The sequence below is a fragment of the Strix aluco genome, chromosome 3 (assembly GCF_031877795.1).
Source record: "Strix aluco isolate bStrAlu1 chromosome 3, bStrAlu1.hap1, whole genome shotgun sequence".
Lineage (NCBI taxonomy): Eukaryota > Metazoa > Chordata > Aves > Strigiformes > Strigidae > Strix > Strix aluco.
In genome coordinates this window covers 104,713,179-104,726,426 of record NC_133933.1, presented here as the reverse complement: position 1 = coordinate 104,726,426, position 13,248 = coordinate 104,713,179, and the positions used below count along the sequence as shown (strand labels likewise).

The 13,248-nt window shown below is 41.9% G+C and overlaps 1 protein-coding gene across 3 annotated transcripts in view; it reads left to right on the top strand.

Moving 5' to 3' along the window:
* The first annotated feature begins 10,731 nt into the window (after positions 1 to 10,731).
* The window catches only part of PRIM2 (DNA primase subunit 2), a 128,854-nt gene continuing 126,337 nt past the window's right edge, over positions 10,732 to 13,248 (top strand). The window contains exons 1-4 of one of the 3 annotated variants that reach the window (XM_074819845.1): positions 10,732 to 10,761; positions 11,031 to 11,204; positions 11,853 to 11,956; positions 12,252 to 12,331. In XM_074819845.1, the coding sequence (XP_074675946.1) occupies positions 11,048 to 11,204; positions 11,853 to 11,956; positions 12,252 to 12,331 (341 nt within the window). In that variant the 5' untranslated portion in view covers positions 10,732 to 10,761; positions 11,031 to 11,047. Of the gene's footprint in view, positions 10,762 to 10,787; positions 10,820 to 10,857; positions 11,205 to 11,852; positions 11,957 to 12,251; positions 12,332 to 13,248 lie in introns of those variants that run through there. The other 2 variants (XM_074819843.1, XM_074819844.1) reach the window with 2 other exon arrangements.

Genomic DNA, 13,248 nt, shown 5'->3' with positions numbered 1-13,248 from the left:
GGGGGAAGAAGGAAGGGATGGACATTTGGAGTTATGGCATTTGTCTTCCCAAGTCACCATTATGAGTGATGGAGCCCTGCTGTCCTGGAGATGGCTGAATGCCTGCCTGCTGACTGGAAGCAGTGAATGAATTCCTTGTTTTGATTTGCTTGCAGATGCAGCTTTTCCTTTACCTATTAAACTGTCTTTAGCTCAACCCATGAGTGTTCTCACTTTCACTCTTCCAATTCTCTCCCCTATCCTGTTTGGGAGGGAGTGAGCGAGCAGCTGTGTGGGGCTGAGCTGCTGGCTGGGGTTAAACCACAACAAAGTGAATGCAAGTATTTTTATACCAGGCTCTGAGGAAAATGCTCAATACAAATCACAGAAGTAAAACACTACGAAAAAGGATAAATGAAATGGGAAGTTATGCTAGTCTTTTGCCTTCAAAGCCAATAATCTGTAAGAGCAAATATATCTGTAATTATCTAAAATGTCATTACCTCCCCCCCTTTCTTTTTATACATCACATCACTGAATTTTCAGAAAAGCCTTTTATCTGATGAGTTCCTTTAAATTTCAGTAGTTAGGAGACTGCTCCAGGAAGGTGCAACTGTGCCGCTGTTGCCTTGCTTGGCCTATGCCCACACTTGGAGTGGCAGAGGGCTGCAAGGCGGGAGCTCTGCTCCTCTTCCCTGGACAGTCTGAACTCCTTGGATGGCAAGGCTGAGATAGAGCCAGAATGAAGAATAGGATCTAGATTGCTTCATCTGCAACTGCTGAATGGGGAGTGCCTGGAGATGCAGAATAAGCAGGTTAGTGAGTCTGATGCTGGTGAAAAGAAGTGTGGGAAGAAATAGGGCTGGCTATGGGGCTGCGAGTGAGGGAAAGAAGTGAACTATGGTGGCATTATCCAGTACATGAGGCTAATTGGGGATGGGGTTACTACTATTAGTCCAACTACTGAATTACTGCTGCCTACAAGTGAGGGATGTCCACATATCTGGAGCTGGGGGTTCAGTAACACAAGTGCTGCCTATGCCTACACAGAGTGGGGGAAGGAAATACTGGGGGTATGGGGAAAATGACCATCACGAGTTCCTGGGGCCCAGAAACTATCAGAGTGGACTGAGATGTTGTAAGTGAACTGGGCTGGCAAATAAGGAGACTGAGGAGGTAGAGATGGCAGCTTAACCAGCATACTTCTGAGAACACCTGGGACTGTCCCTCCCTTTTTGAGATTTGCCTGCTGTGTATTCCCCTATTACAGCTTTGGCTTTCTCAGTGACCTGTGTAGAATTTGCAGTCTGTTGTGGGCATACAAAGCAAACCCAAGATGTTCCCAGGCTTGTAAACAAATTAACGCTCTTGGGTCTGTTCCCTGAGAGTATACCTTGCTCCCTCCTGCAAGGCAATGAGATTGTTCAGCATTGGATGAGGAGGTTGTGTTGGGTTTGTGTGTGTGTGGTGGGGTTTTGGTAGCGGGGGAGGAGCTACAGAGGTGGCTCCTGTGAGAAGCTGCTAGAAACTCTCCCAGCTCCAAGTCAAACCCACCTCTGGCCAAGGCCAGGCCAATTAGCAGTGGTGGTTGCATCTCTGTGATGACATATTTAAGAAGGGGAACCTGTGAGAAGGAGGGTTTGTGAGTGAGATACCTGTGCAAACACTGAGGTCAGCTGAAGACAAGGAGGCAGTGGCGGGTAGGTGCACCAAGCAGAGACTCCCCTGCAGCCCATGGTGAGAGGGCAGGCTGTGCCTCTGCAGCCTGTGGAGGCCCACAGTGGAGCAGATGCCCACCTGCAGCCCATGGAGGACACCATGTCAGAGCAGGTGGCTGTGCCCGAAGAAGGCTGGGACTCTGAGGGAAGTCTGTGCTGGAGCAGTCTGTTGCTGGGAGGACTGCAGCCCACAGAAGGGACCCACATTGGAGCAGTTTGGGAAGAGTTGCAGCCCCGTGAGGACTCATGCTGGAGAAGTTCATGGAGGACTGTCTTCCATGGGAGGGACCCTACGCTGGAGCAGGGGAAGAGTGTGAGGAGTCCTCTCCCTGAGGAGGAAGGAGCAGCAGAGACAACAGGTGATGAACTGTCTGCAACCCCCATTCCCCATCCCTCTGCACTGCTGCAGGGGGGAGTGAAGTTGACCCTGGGAAGAAGGGGGGGATGGGGGGAAGGTGTTTTTAAGATGTGGTTGTATTCCTCACTGTCCTACATTGTTTGATTGGTAAATTAGTGGTGGTTGTGGTCAAATTAAATTGATGTTCTTTTTCTTCCCCAGTGGAGTCTGTCTTTTGCCTGTGACCATAATGGGTGCATCATCCATACCTGTCTTTGTCTCGATCTCCAAATCTTTTATTGTAGTTTCTTCTCCCCATCCCTGAGGGGGAAGGAGTGAGCAACGGGCTTTGGTGGTACTCGGTTTCCCTCTGGGCTTAAACCACAACACATGTGTAACACGGAGGCTGTGCTGCCTGCTCACCACTTGCCAACAAAGGGCTACTGGCAACCCTGTCACTGCTGTAAAACTGCATTTTATTGTAGGAAATTCTCTGTTCACCTCAGTGCAAAAGGTCCCTGAGAAATGATATGGTGGACTTTTAAACGCTAAGCATGAGTAACTGTCACAGAAGGGCACATTTCCAATTATCTGATTTTCTTATGTCCTTCTCACTCCATTAAATCTTCAACTGATCAGACTTTTTAATCAAAACCAAATGTAGCTTTTATTTTATTACTCTTCTGGTATATTTAGTTTTTTTCTACTAACAAATATATTGTTGTTATGTAGTACCTACTTGTACACCATATAGGATTTTCTCCTATGTACATTTTTGTACTAGCCTCATCTCTCTACTGTGTGGACAACTTCTAGGGATACATGCAATATTATGAATTTGTCCCACATGGTTGGTTCTTCCTCTCATACTCTTAACAGAGGGACAACTGTATGTGAAGCTCAGTGCTTTGTTGCTGCATGTTATTGTTTTATTTTTAAAAGCATTTCTATTTGTTTAAGAATTTGTATTTATGATAGAGAAAGGAAGGCAAAGAAATTCTTGCACCTGAAGTGAAAGCATGGAAAACTGCCTCCCCAAGCCCCTGTCATCATTTACCTTGTTAGAAAGATGCTTTATTCCTGAAGAAAATAATTATTGACTTTAATCTTAGGTGATTCTTTGGCCAAGGAGATTTGTTTGTCCTCAAGAGTAAGTATTGCATTCAATAGAGAGCAGTACAGGGAACAAAGAAAAGACAGAAATTTTTCTTAATCACTAAAATACCAAACAAATTTGTCAGAATACAACAAACAGTTCAAACTAAAGCACGCAAACTAAACCACTCTGAGAGCTCTTTGTGCTATGTGACACCTCCAGCTCTGGACTTTGTAGAAAAAAATGTCCTGTGTTGACTTGAGATTTCCAGTCTTTAGAACTGTTGAAAAGATCTCTGAAATAGTAGGCGACTGTAAACTACAGCAGCTCCAACACATGTGAATTTTCTGTTATTCTAAAACAAGACTTGGCTGACTCTCTGAAATGGAAAATTCAGTATTTTTGCTGCACAACTGACCATTTGGCTGCAGTTAAACTACGCTCATTTTGTTTTATTTCCCTGCCCTCTAGAATCTGCCTAGAGGTGTTCATTTCTTGTTAGTTTTCCTTGCAAGGTGAAGGCGGATGAGTGTGTGCACTCTGTATTATGCAGTCAAGAGAGTGAGGAATCAGAAGAGTATTCAGGCTGCCAGAGAACAGCAAGAAGAGCAAGGAGAAATGCCAACAGTGATTTTCAGCCATGATGACTGCCATTGTAACCTTTGTATTTGCTTGACCGATCTTTGCTTTGTTCTACTTTCAAAGTCTACTTCTTCCTAAAGTCTGGTCTAGAAGACCTTGCAAGAACTTTCTCCCACTAGCATGGAATATCAAATTATTGCAGAGAACAACATATTCACCATAAAAGGGTGAAGCACTCAACACCTCCACATGTACTCAACACTCAATATATAATGACATAACTGCCATCATTTGTCCCATATTTAACTGTATACAGGTCACTGAGAAGGCAAAACTGCAGACACTGAAGTGTGTAATACCATGAAGATACCCATGTAAGTAATGGGTCCCTAAAAACTAAATATGTATAAAGAGGACACAGTCACTTTTCAAAGCATTTGGGACACTATATGGTAGAAAAAGAAAAATGCTGATGCTTTTTTTTGCAATGCATCAATACCACCTAAAATATGACAGTAAGGTATATCAGCTGGATTCATTTAGATTCATTGTGATCCACCCTTGCCATTTAACTGTTACCAGATTTGTTATAAAAATGTTAGATCTTCAATATATCTAATAACCTGGTTTTGAAAGCATGATGTTGTTAATAGCTGTGCAACTGATAACTTGGTTTCCTACCTGGAAGTATAAACATAGTAATCTCTTCAATGTAGTGTGGCAATTTTAATTGTAGGCAATTTTAATGGTTATTTAAAAGCTATTAGGATGAGTGTCAGCTTCTGAAATTTGTTATGCAAAGGTACCATGTAGTTTTCAAAACAATAATGTGTGTACCAGATTTCTACATATTCAAGTAGGCGACCTGAAGGAAGATTGCCAAGATACTGGTGTCAATAGTTATTCTAGCTCTGTAGTCTGAGAATAAATCAACAGGCTTATCAGGAAGCCCTGAATTTTAAGGAATGTTACAGTAAGAACTGATGTCCACAGCGCTGGAGTATGAGATTGGGGTTTTACATTCTGAGGCTACATTCTGCTTCCAGTGAAACCAATGAAGTTTTAGGCTAGACTTAATGGGGAGAGGAGCCTTTATTTGAACTTTTCACCATTACTTTTTGATAAACTAGTGAGTGTTGCTTCTTTAGCTCAACTTCCACAAAACCTCAGCCAAAGGAAATGCTAGAGGAAGACAAAAGTAATATAAAGACAAAATACTAAGAAATAAAGCAAAGTAATATATTTAATTTCCAGTAGGAAGGTGGCTCAAGAATTAATTAGTGTGTTAATCGTCTTCATCTCATATGTCTTGCTCTGGCAACTTCCAATTAATTTGGAATTTTGCTTGCATAACGAATGTAGGGGTTACCTCTAACTCCTTATGCTGGTATCAATTTATAACAGGGAACAGGACATAGTATTACATACAAGGGAGACTCTTTTCCCCTAACTTGCAAAAATACTTAAGTTTCCACTTCTGTGTATCACTTACATTTGAAAAAGACCACAAAACCCAAACCCAGAAAACAAACAAACAAACAAACAAAAACCCAAAACAAACTTGAGGTAAACAAATGGAAAACAAATCAGCTACCCAGGCACCTAAATTTAGGCTGGCTGGCTGTCCTTTTGGAGGCCAGCACGATACGTACCTCTTTCCAAGTATTACATGGGAAACTACTCTCTTTAAAAGAAGAGCTTAAAAGGTAGGTGCAGGTTTAGTGGCTAGATTAGGCAGACCACATCCCACTCTGATGTTTATTTTGGTGGTTTTCACTTGTAATGGTGGGAGCGCTCTGAGTAAGTCTAACACTGAGATTTATTAGCAATTGGAAGGCAGCTGATCACTTATGTTTAGGTTGGAATTTTGCAGACTGTTTTACACAGCAACTGGGTATTTGAAAACTCAGTGTGTGTCAGTACTGAACAGGACATTTTTTCATGATCAGTTCATAGGCTTAAAATGGGAAGTCTGCCTGGCCAACTCTGTATTATTCAATAGACCTAAATAAACATCGAAAAGGCTGAAGAAAATCCTTAAACTACAGTGGGTATCTTTTAATGGAGACAGAATAATATTTAAAAATTTTCAGACAATAAGAGATTCTCCTTGTACAAAAATATTTTAAACTTTTTTTTGCATTATTTTCAATCCTGAATATTAATTCTTTATATGATTTTTAAAAAGAGATAAAAATCCTAGACACATAGCTATGTTTAGTTTTTATGTTGAACAGCAATATTTTTGGGCTTAAAGAAATCTTTTGATTACCTACAGATTACTTGATAAGAAAGGATCCTATTCTTTACTACCATACAGGTAGAACTTCAGTTAGTCTCAAGAGAGTATTAGATACGCAGCAAATCTTAAATGTTACATGTAACAAAAGCATATTCTTCTTGTAAATTATTTTACTGGTAATAATTTCCAAGAAAACAGATAGACTGAAAAACCTTTGCATGTTTCAGAAGCTCACAATTTAAATATGATAGATATACTAGGAAAAAGAAGGAGGAGATCCTTGTGCAGCAGAATACATTAAGTCTACAAATGAATTCTACTTTCTTGTCCTGATGCTCAATATTTTGAACATTCCCCTGTTTGTTTGTTTGGAGGCAATGGAGCAGTAGCTGAGCTCAAGCTATATTTACACTGATCAGCCAGGATGTTTGTGTTAATTGGCTGGTTGCTGCTGCTCCATACACAAAAGAGGCTGAGTTCTGCTTTTCTTTCCCATGGTAAAAATGTGAATCTCTCTCTTCCCTTTACTCAGGCTCCAATTTCTCAAATTTGTGAGTACTTTTTATCTCTGATGCTTGAACTCCTCTCTCTAATATTGATTGAATGCTCAAAAGTTATCAGAGGAAGACTAACAAGAGAAAAAAAAAACAAAACAGGTCGAAAAAACCCCCAAGCCCCAGCATGCAGGCAAAATTATATAAAGCACATGTAACAGAGTATAAGAGTGACATCCTTCTGGCAAAGCCTAGCACAGGAACAGGGCAGATTCTTCCTTGATATGTAGCCTGAAAAATGATGCTAAGGGATCAAAAATATGACATAGAACAAGGATGCAGTGAGCATATTTGCTACAGCAGTCTAAACAAACTGAAGAAGATGCATGGAGTGAGAGGCAGAGCTGGATGACAGACCTACTTGTCAGGATAAATCTAAGAAGATTGTGAAAATGTATCTAGATTTCCTCTGTTTGTGTAATAGAGTCTTGGACAGGGGACTTGGGGAATAAATCCAGGATCCGAAAGCCCCATACAAGTGGAGCCAGAAGACTTAGAGTGTCACAAGGTTTGTGACCATCATCACTGCTCACTTAAATAAATTATCACTGAGAGACCAAGAGCATATTCAGACTAAAATAGCCCCCTGAACCTCTCCTCACTGCATGATTCACACTTTACTCACTTCAGAGCCTGCAGGAATTTAAAGGCCAGCTCAGAACATTTACCCTGCTATTTATAGTACGTACAGAGGTATCTGTGCATCATGGTCAGAAAAAAAATCTCACTATAACCTGGATAGCAAATATTTAAAAATAATAAAAAGCACAGAGCAGAGAACTGCCAAACAGACATATAAAGAGAAGCTGGGCTAGTAATGACACAAATACACTACAAGAAAAACGTAAAACTGTCAAGACTTCTGAAAAAGCCAGATCGGTAAAGGAATTGAGTTAAATGATGGAAAAATCTATAAATAAGTATTTTGAATAAACAAAAGTTTAAAAAATCAAGAAGAATATTTTAAGAGGTAAAAACATTATGAAAACAAGTTATGAAGATGATATATATAAAGACTGAGTTACACAAGAATTCAGTCAGCCTGATGATACCACTCAATAAGTAAGATTGTGGGTAAATTAACAATAAGAGCTGAAAAGGAACTGGGAGCAGAGAAGGGACATTTTATAACAATCCCTGCCATCCATAAAGATACAAACATCCCAGACATGATGGATGAATGGGGCAGCTTGAAAGAGAGACTAGATATTGGTATCACCATGTTTATACTCCTATTAGCAGTGGTAATCATGCAAGTAAAGAATAACTGGGCTCCGACGGATTAGCACTGGGCACTCTGCTAGTTGGTATAACAAAAGTGGGAGTAGAAACTGTGCAATGATATACATTCAATGTGAATAAGGAATTTGTTTTGTGTTAATTAGGTAGCAGAACAGGTTGGGGTATGATGGATTGGACTGTGTTTGGATGGGATGATGTGGACAGTTCGACAGCTGACCATATGGATGTTGTTGTAAAACATTTGTGAGGTGGGTTGTTGCAACATCAATGATTCTGCTAAAAAAATACTTTAAAAATCAGTCCCTACTGGTAATGTTACTGTGGAATTGATGAAAATATACATGGAAAAAAGTAATCAAAATGCTACTGAAACTGTCTATAGGTTTCAATAAATAGTAAGGAAGTTTGGGTTATGAAATTGTTTGAATTGTGGTTTCGGGAGTTTTCCACTAAGATGATATCTTTTCACTCTTTGTCTGTTTTTTTTTTTTTTTTTCCCAAGAAAAGGATTTTTGTGTAAAAGGGCATTTTGCTTCTTATTTTCTGTTGAAGTAATCATATGACTCTTTGCAATAATGTTAGTGTTAATGGTTAATTGAAATAATAATAAAAAAGGAAACAGGTTAGGTCTTCACCTAACTTCAGACAATTAGGGGATCATTACTCAGCATTAGAGAAAAAGAAACTAGCAGTGAAACAAACAAAAAAAGGCAGCTGCAGGCATAACTACTGACCTGTGAAAAATCAGCAGGACACCGTTCAATAGAAGAAACGATGATGGACAGAAAAGTGCACACCACGGTTTCTAAAAGTGTGGAACTACTTATGTGACAAACCCTAAACATTAATTGAAATGAAATGCAAATTGAAAACATTGCTTGTTTCTGTGGAGCGTTCCTCAGCGTTGTTGCACTTCTCCCCCTCCAGTCCAGGCCGGGTACAGCACTCAAAGCAAACGTGCAAACTCTTATCTTACTCCTTGACTTGCCCCGGAGGGTGCACTGCCAGTCTCATTAAGATCGCTTGGATATTAAGACACTGGTCAGATAAAAGCAAAAGCTCTGCCTTCTTGCAACTACTAGGTGGATTTTGGTGGATTCACTCCTAGTCCTGAGTAACTCGTGTAGCAGCCAGGTGAAGGGAAGAAACTGTGCATTTATGAGCACTGGCTATTCAAAGAAAGTTGCTTTGGGTTAAAGTTGCTTTAATTATGTAAAGATATAAATTTGCTTTGGGTTAAATATAAAAAAATAAAATAAATATATAAAAATATATCGACAGCAGGTTTTTTCCTGGAAAACTACAGAGAAGCCCTGGAGAGTGAAACTTGATTTTCTATCCTGTTAAACTGTTCAAATGGTCCCTTAGTAGAGGTTTGGCCCAGATCAAAGAGCACACTTCGCAGTTGGAGAATTAGCATGAACATAGGCAATTTGGATGTGGACACCTTGTTTTGAAGGGTAACTGGAGTGGGTTATTCCACATCAGTTGAACTCAGCACCATGTTTAATCTGCTAGTAGAGAGGCAGGCTGCAGTTTTAGGCTGGCTCCCAGTGGCAGTATTTGTTAAAGCTGCAATCAGATTACTTGGCAATGTCTTAGGTGTTGCCCAAGAACATGCGACTAGTATGTGTCCTGGTCCATGATCGCTTCATTGTTCTTAAGAACTTGCCAGCTTAATCTACTGATTTTCCTCACTTTGGGGTCATAAACTGTGTATCAGTACTGATTTTCCAACCCTTTATACTCTGAATTTCTGGCAAGATCATTAACCAACCTTTCTGGTTGGGGAAAATTAGCAAGTAAGTGGCATTTTGAGGGAGGGACACAAAAGAGAACATAACCTCAGTTGCAGCAAAATGGTCAACTCAGTAGCAAAAATGGCAAATCCTGCCGTTATCTTGGAGAAATGACAAAATTATACAACTGTAGAACAGCGCAGAGTTTATCGGATCATAGAATTAAAAGGAGGTTCACTTTCAAACCAGCTTAACAGCATTGTGAAACTTAGTGATATAGTGAGCCTCGGCTGCGTAAGATTCAGATGATACTGCTGTTGCTAACACTAACAGGGGACAACAGTAGATGACTGATGAAAAACGGTAGTCGTGCCAATCTTGAGGACAGACATCGGGTGCGCGGGAGGACACCTCAGGCAGACCCTTCAGAGACAGCATCATGTGTGCCTCAGCCACAGGGCTTATGCACCGCGGTTGTGCGGCCAGGCCCTCCGCAATGGCGGCCACCTGATGCTCACTGCGGCCTGGTGCTACTGACAGATTTTAGTCTGCTTTGGCCCCTGGGGAACCACTTTACTATGCTATCATTCAGTATGCTGAACACAGAAAATGCCAGCAAGCAGGCAGGTGGTGGAAGCGACCACCACCCAGACACCTGCAGCCATCTGGGAGGCTCCCAGGAATTCAAAGGTTGGAGAAAAAAAGAGAGGAAGAGGATTTGTTTCACAGAATCACAGAATCACCTAGGTTGGAAAGGACCTTGAAGATCATCCAGTCCAACCGTTAACCTAGCACTGGCAGATCCCAACTACACCATATCCCTCAGCGCTATGTCAACCCAACTCTTGAACCCCTCCAGGGATGGGGACTCCACCACCTCCCTGGGCAGCCCATTCCAGCACCTAACAACCCATTCTGCAAAGAAATGCTTACTAATATCTAGTCTAAACCTTCCCTGGTGCAACTTGGTGGCAAGTATTTTCAAAGATCTTGAGTTGTGAAAACCACAAACTAACAGAAAGTTAGCTGCGGTGTATCACACGCTGTCAGAAAATCCGGACAAAAAGACCCGTTCGATCAATTCAGGTACCTGGCCCGGGCACCATAGAGCTCCCTCCAGGGCTAGAGAGGCCGCCGCAAGCAGCCCGCACGTAGCAGCAGCCGCCATGCTGGTTGTGGGCACCTTTCCCTGGGGCTCCGCCCGCTTCGCTGTGGCCAGCCAATTGCCGCACGGGAGGCGTGGCCGGGCGCGCGGGGGATGGCGGGCCGGAAGTAGGCGGGGCTGTCTGTGCGCGGGAAGCTGGGGTGCGGGGCTGGGGGCCGGCAGCAGGTGGGGGCTTTTTGCGTGGTCGCGGCGGGCGGGGGCTGTTGCCGTGGGGACGAGGGGGTTGATCGCTGCGGGAGCGGGCCGGAGGCAGTCCCGGGGCGGCTCGGTGGCGGGCCGGGCCTGTCCGACCTCAGGGCCGGCGGTGGCGGCTGCCTTCCCCCTCCTTGGTCCTGGTAGTGCCTCCCTCGTGGTTGAGCGTCCGTGTCGCCCGCAGGCCCGCCGGCGCGGGAGATGGAGTTCTCCAGCGGCCGAGCGAGGCAGAAGCACTCGCGGCTGGCCGGGGACCGGCGGGAGCTGTACCCTCACAGCCTGCAGTTCTATCTGGAGCCCCCCACGGAAAACGTCTCTCTGTTGGAGTTTGAGAGCTTTGCCATCGACCGTCTGAAGCGTGAGTAGCGGGTCCGGCAGTCCCCCCCCCTTGAAGATTTTGATTTTTCCTGTCACGGCTGTATGTATCTTTGGCGGGCTTAAATGCTCTCTCTGCCTGTTATTAATGTAAACTGGCTGCCTGCTCGTGCTGAAGTGAACCCCCTTTAAAGGAAAACGTGTTGCTTTAGGTATTTCAGAGAGCTGTGACTGATTTCACAACGAGTGTTTAGTGTAGAGCAGTCAGGGCTGTATAGTTTTGGTTTACACTGGCGGCTTTTATGAGTATGTTTCACTTTCTAGGTGTTGGGACCCATTTGATGTCTCTCTGTACAGCGATTCAGGTCTTTGTGGCTGGGAGCAAGGGTTTTCCTGAACTCCTGAAAACCACTGAATCCAAGGTTTCCATTATTACAGTGGAAACCGTTGTCTGAGACTGATCCATCAGAGTCAGCTGTCTCCCTTGTTGGCTGTATGGATCCCAGAGTTGGGCGAGCTGGGACTTTTGGGCCATACCTTATCCTTTGTGCTTCTTACCCCTTTGCTCCCCATACTGCTAAAAGCAATTCCTGTGGCCTTACCCAAGTTTGTGCATTTCCCAAGACATGATACAGTTATATTTCTTTTCAATATGTTGTCTCTAACATGGACTTTTTCTTTTTTTCCCCAGTGCTCAAAGTAGTTGAAAACCTTGGTGTGAGCTATGTAAGAGGTAGTGATTCATACAAAACTAAGCTGGAATCTGAGCTCCGGAAGCTTAAGTTTCCCTACAGAGTAAGTAAAAATCAACAAAGGGAAATATCTTGCACTTTATTTTCTTTACACCATTCAAGAATTCTGAATAAAAGTAGAGGTGATGAAATACTATTCTTAAAGCTTCTGTCATTTTGTCAGAGATGTAGTTTCTCTTTGAGAGTATATATATATTTCTTTAGGACAACCCCCTTCTTTAATAGTCTTGCATTTATTGTCTTAAAGATGAGTATTAACAGCAATGATAAATTAATTGTGGATTTTTAATCTGGGAGAGATTATTTCTCTGAAATAATAATAATAATACATTCTGTAGGCTTTGGCTGAGGATGATTATGAGGCAAGAAGAAAAGACCATATCTCTCATTTCATACTACGCCTTGCTTACTGTCAGTCGTAAGTACTTTTTGGATTATGCTGTACTCTTATTAATTTTAAACATATACAGATACTACATTGTTTTATTATAGACACTACAGATATTTTAGAGTTGCGTGGCTATTAAATAGAAAGGTAGGCTCAGACAGGAGTTTTTTTGCTAGGAACCTGATTTCAACTGTGATGAAAAGGGATACTTGGGATCAAAATTAATACCCAGATTTTGTAATGCTAAAAAAAAAAAAAGTATAAACTTTTGGGTTTCACGCACAGAATGTTGATTTGAGTCTTTCCTTTTGACATCTTTTTTGAGATTAAAGCACACCAATATTAAGTGTTTATCAGGCATTTGCAATGATTGATAATTTAAATTAACTGCTGCACATGCTTAAACTGTTGATTACTGACCAAAGACCTGACTATGTAAATAGGCTTTATATTATTGTCTAAAGAGAAAGCCTTGTTTCTGGCAAACTGAAAATACCATCTGAGTTTGAGGTTTCCTCTACTGACTTTGCTTTTCTTCCAAAATCATTGCTGTGGATGGCTGCACTGCAATTTTTTCATTATGTGAAATCTCAAGCACAAAGTTGGTCCTTGAAGGAATACTTCAGCTGTAGGTTTTGGATGAAATTATAGAGGTTGTCAGTGCTTTATATCTTTAGCAGCTTTGTTATGCATCAGTGTGAACTCCTGACTCCTTGCCATTGCAGTCCTTTTTTAGAATTAAAACTGGCAAATATGAAGTGTGTATTGTTTTGTATTGTTAATTCAATTGCACTATAAATTGGAATATAGTTTGTTTAAATTACGTGAGTGTGGTAGAAAACTTATTATGATACTGTGATAGCTGACATGACTGAAGTGCTGCTGTGGATGAATACAGATTTGTAAGCAAAAACAGACCAGGAAGGTGAGTAGGAGGGATTGTGCTC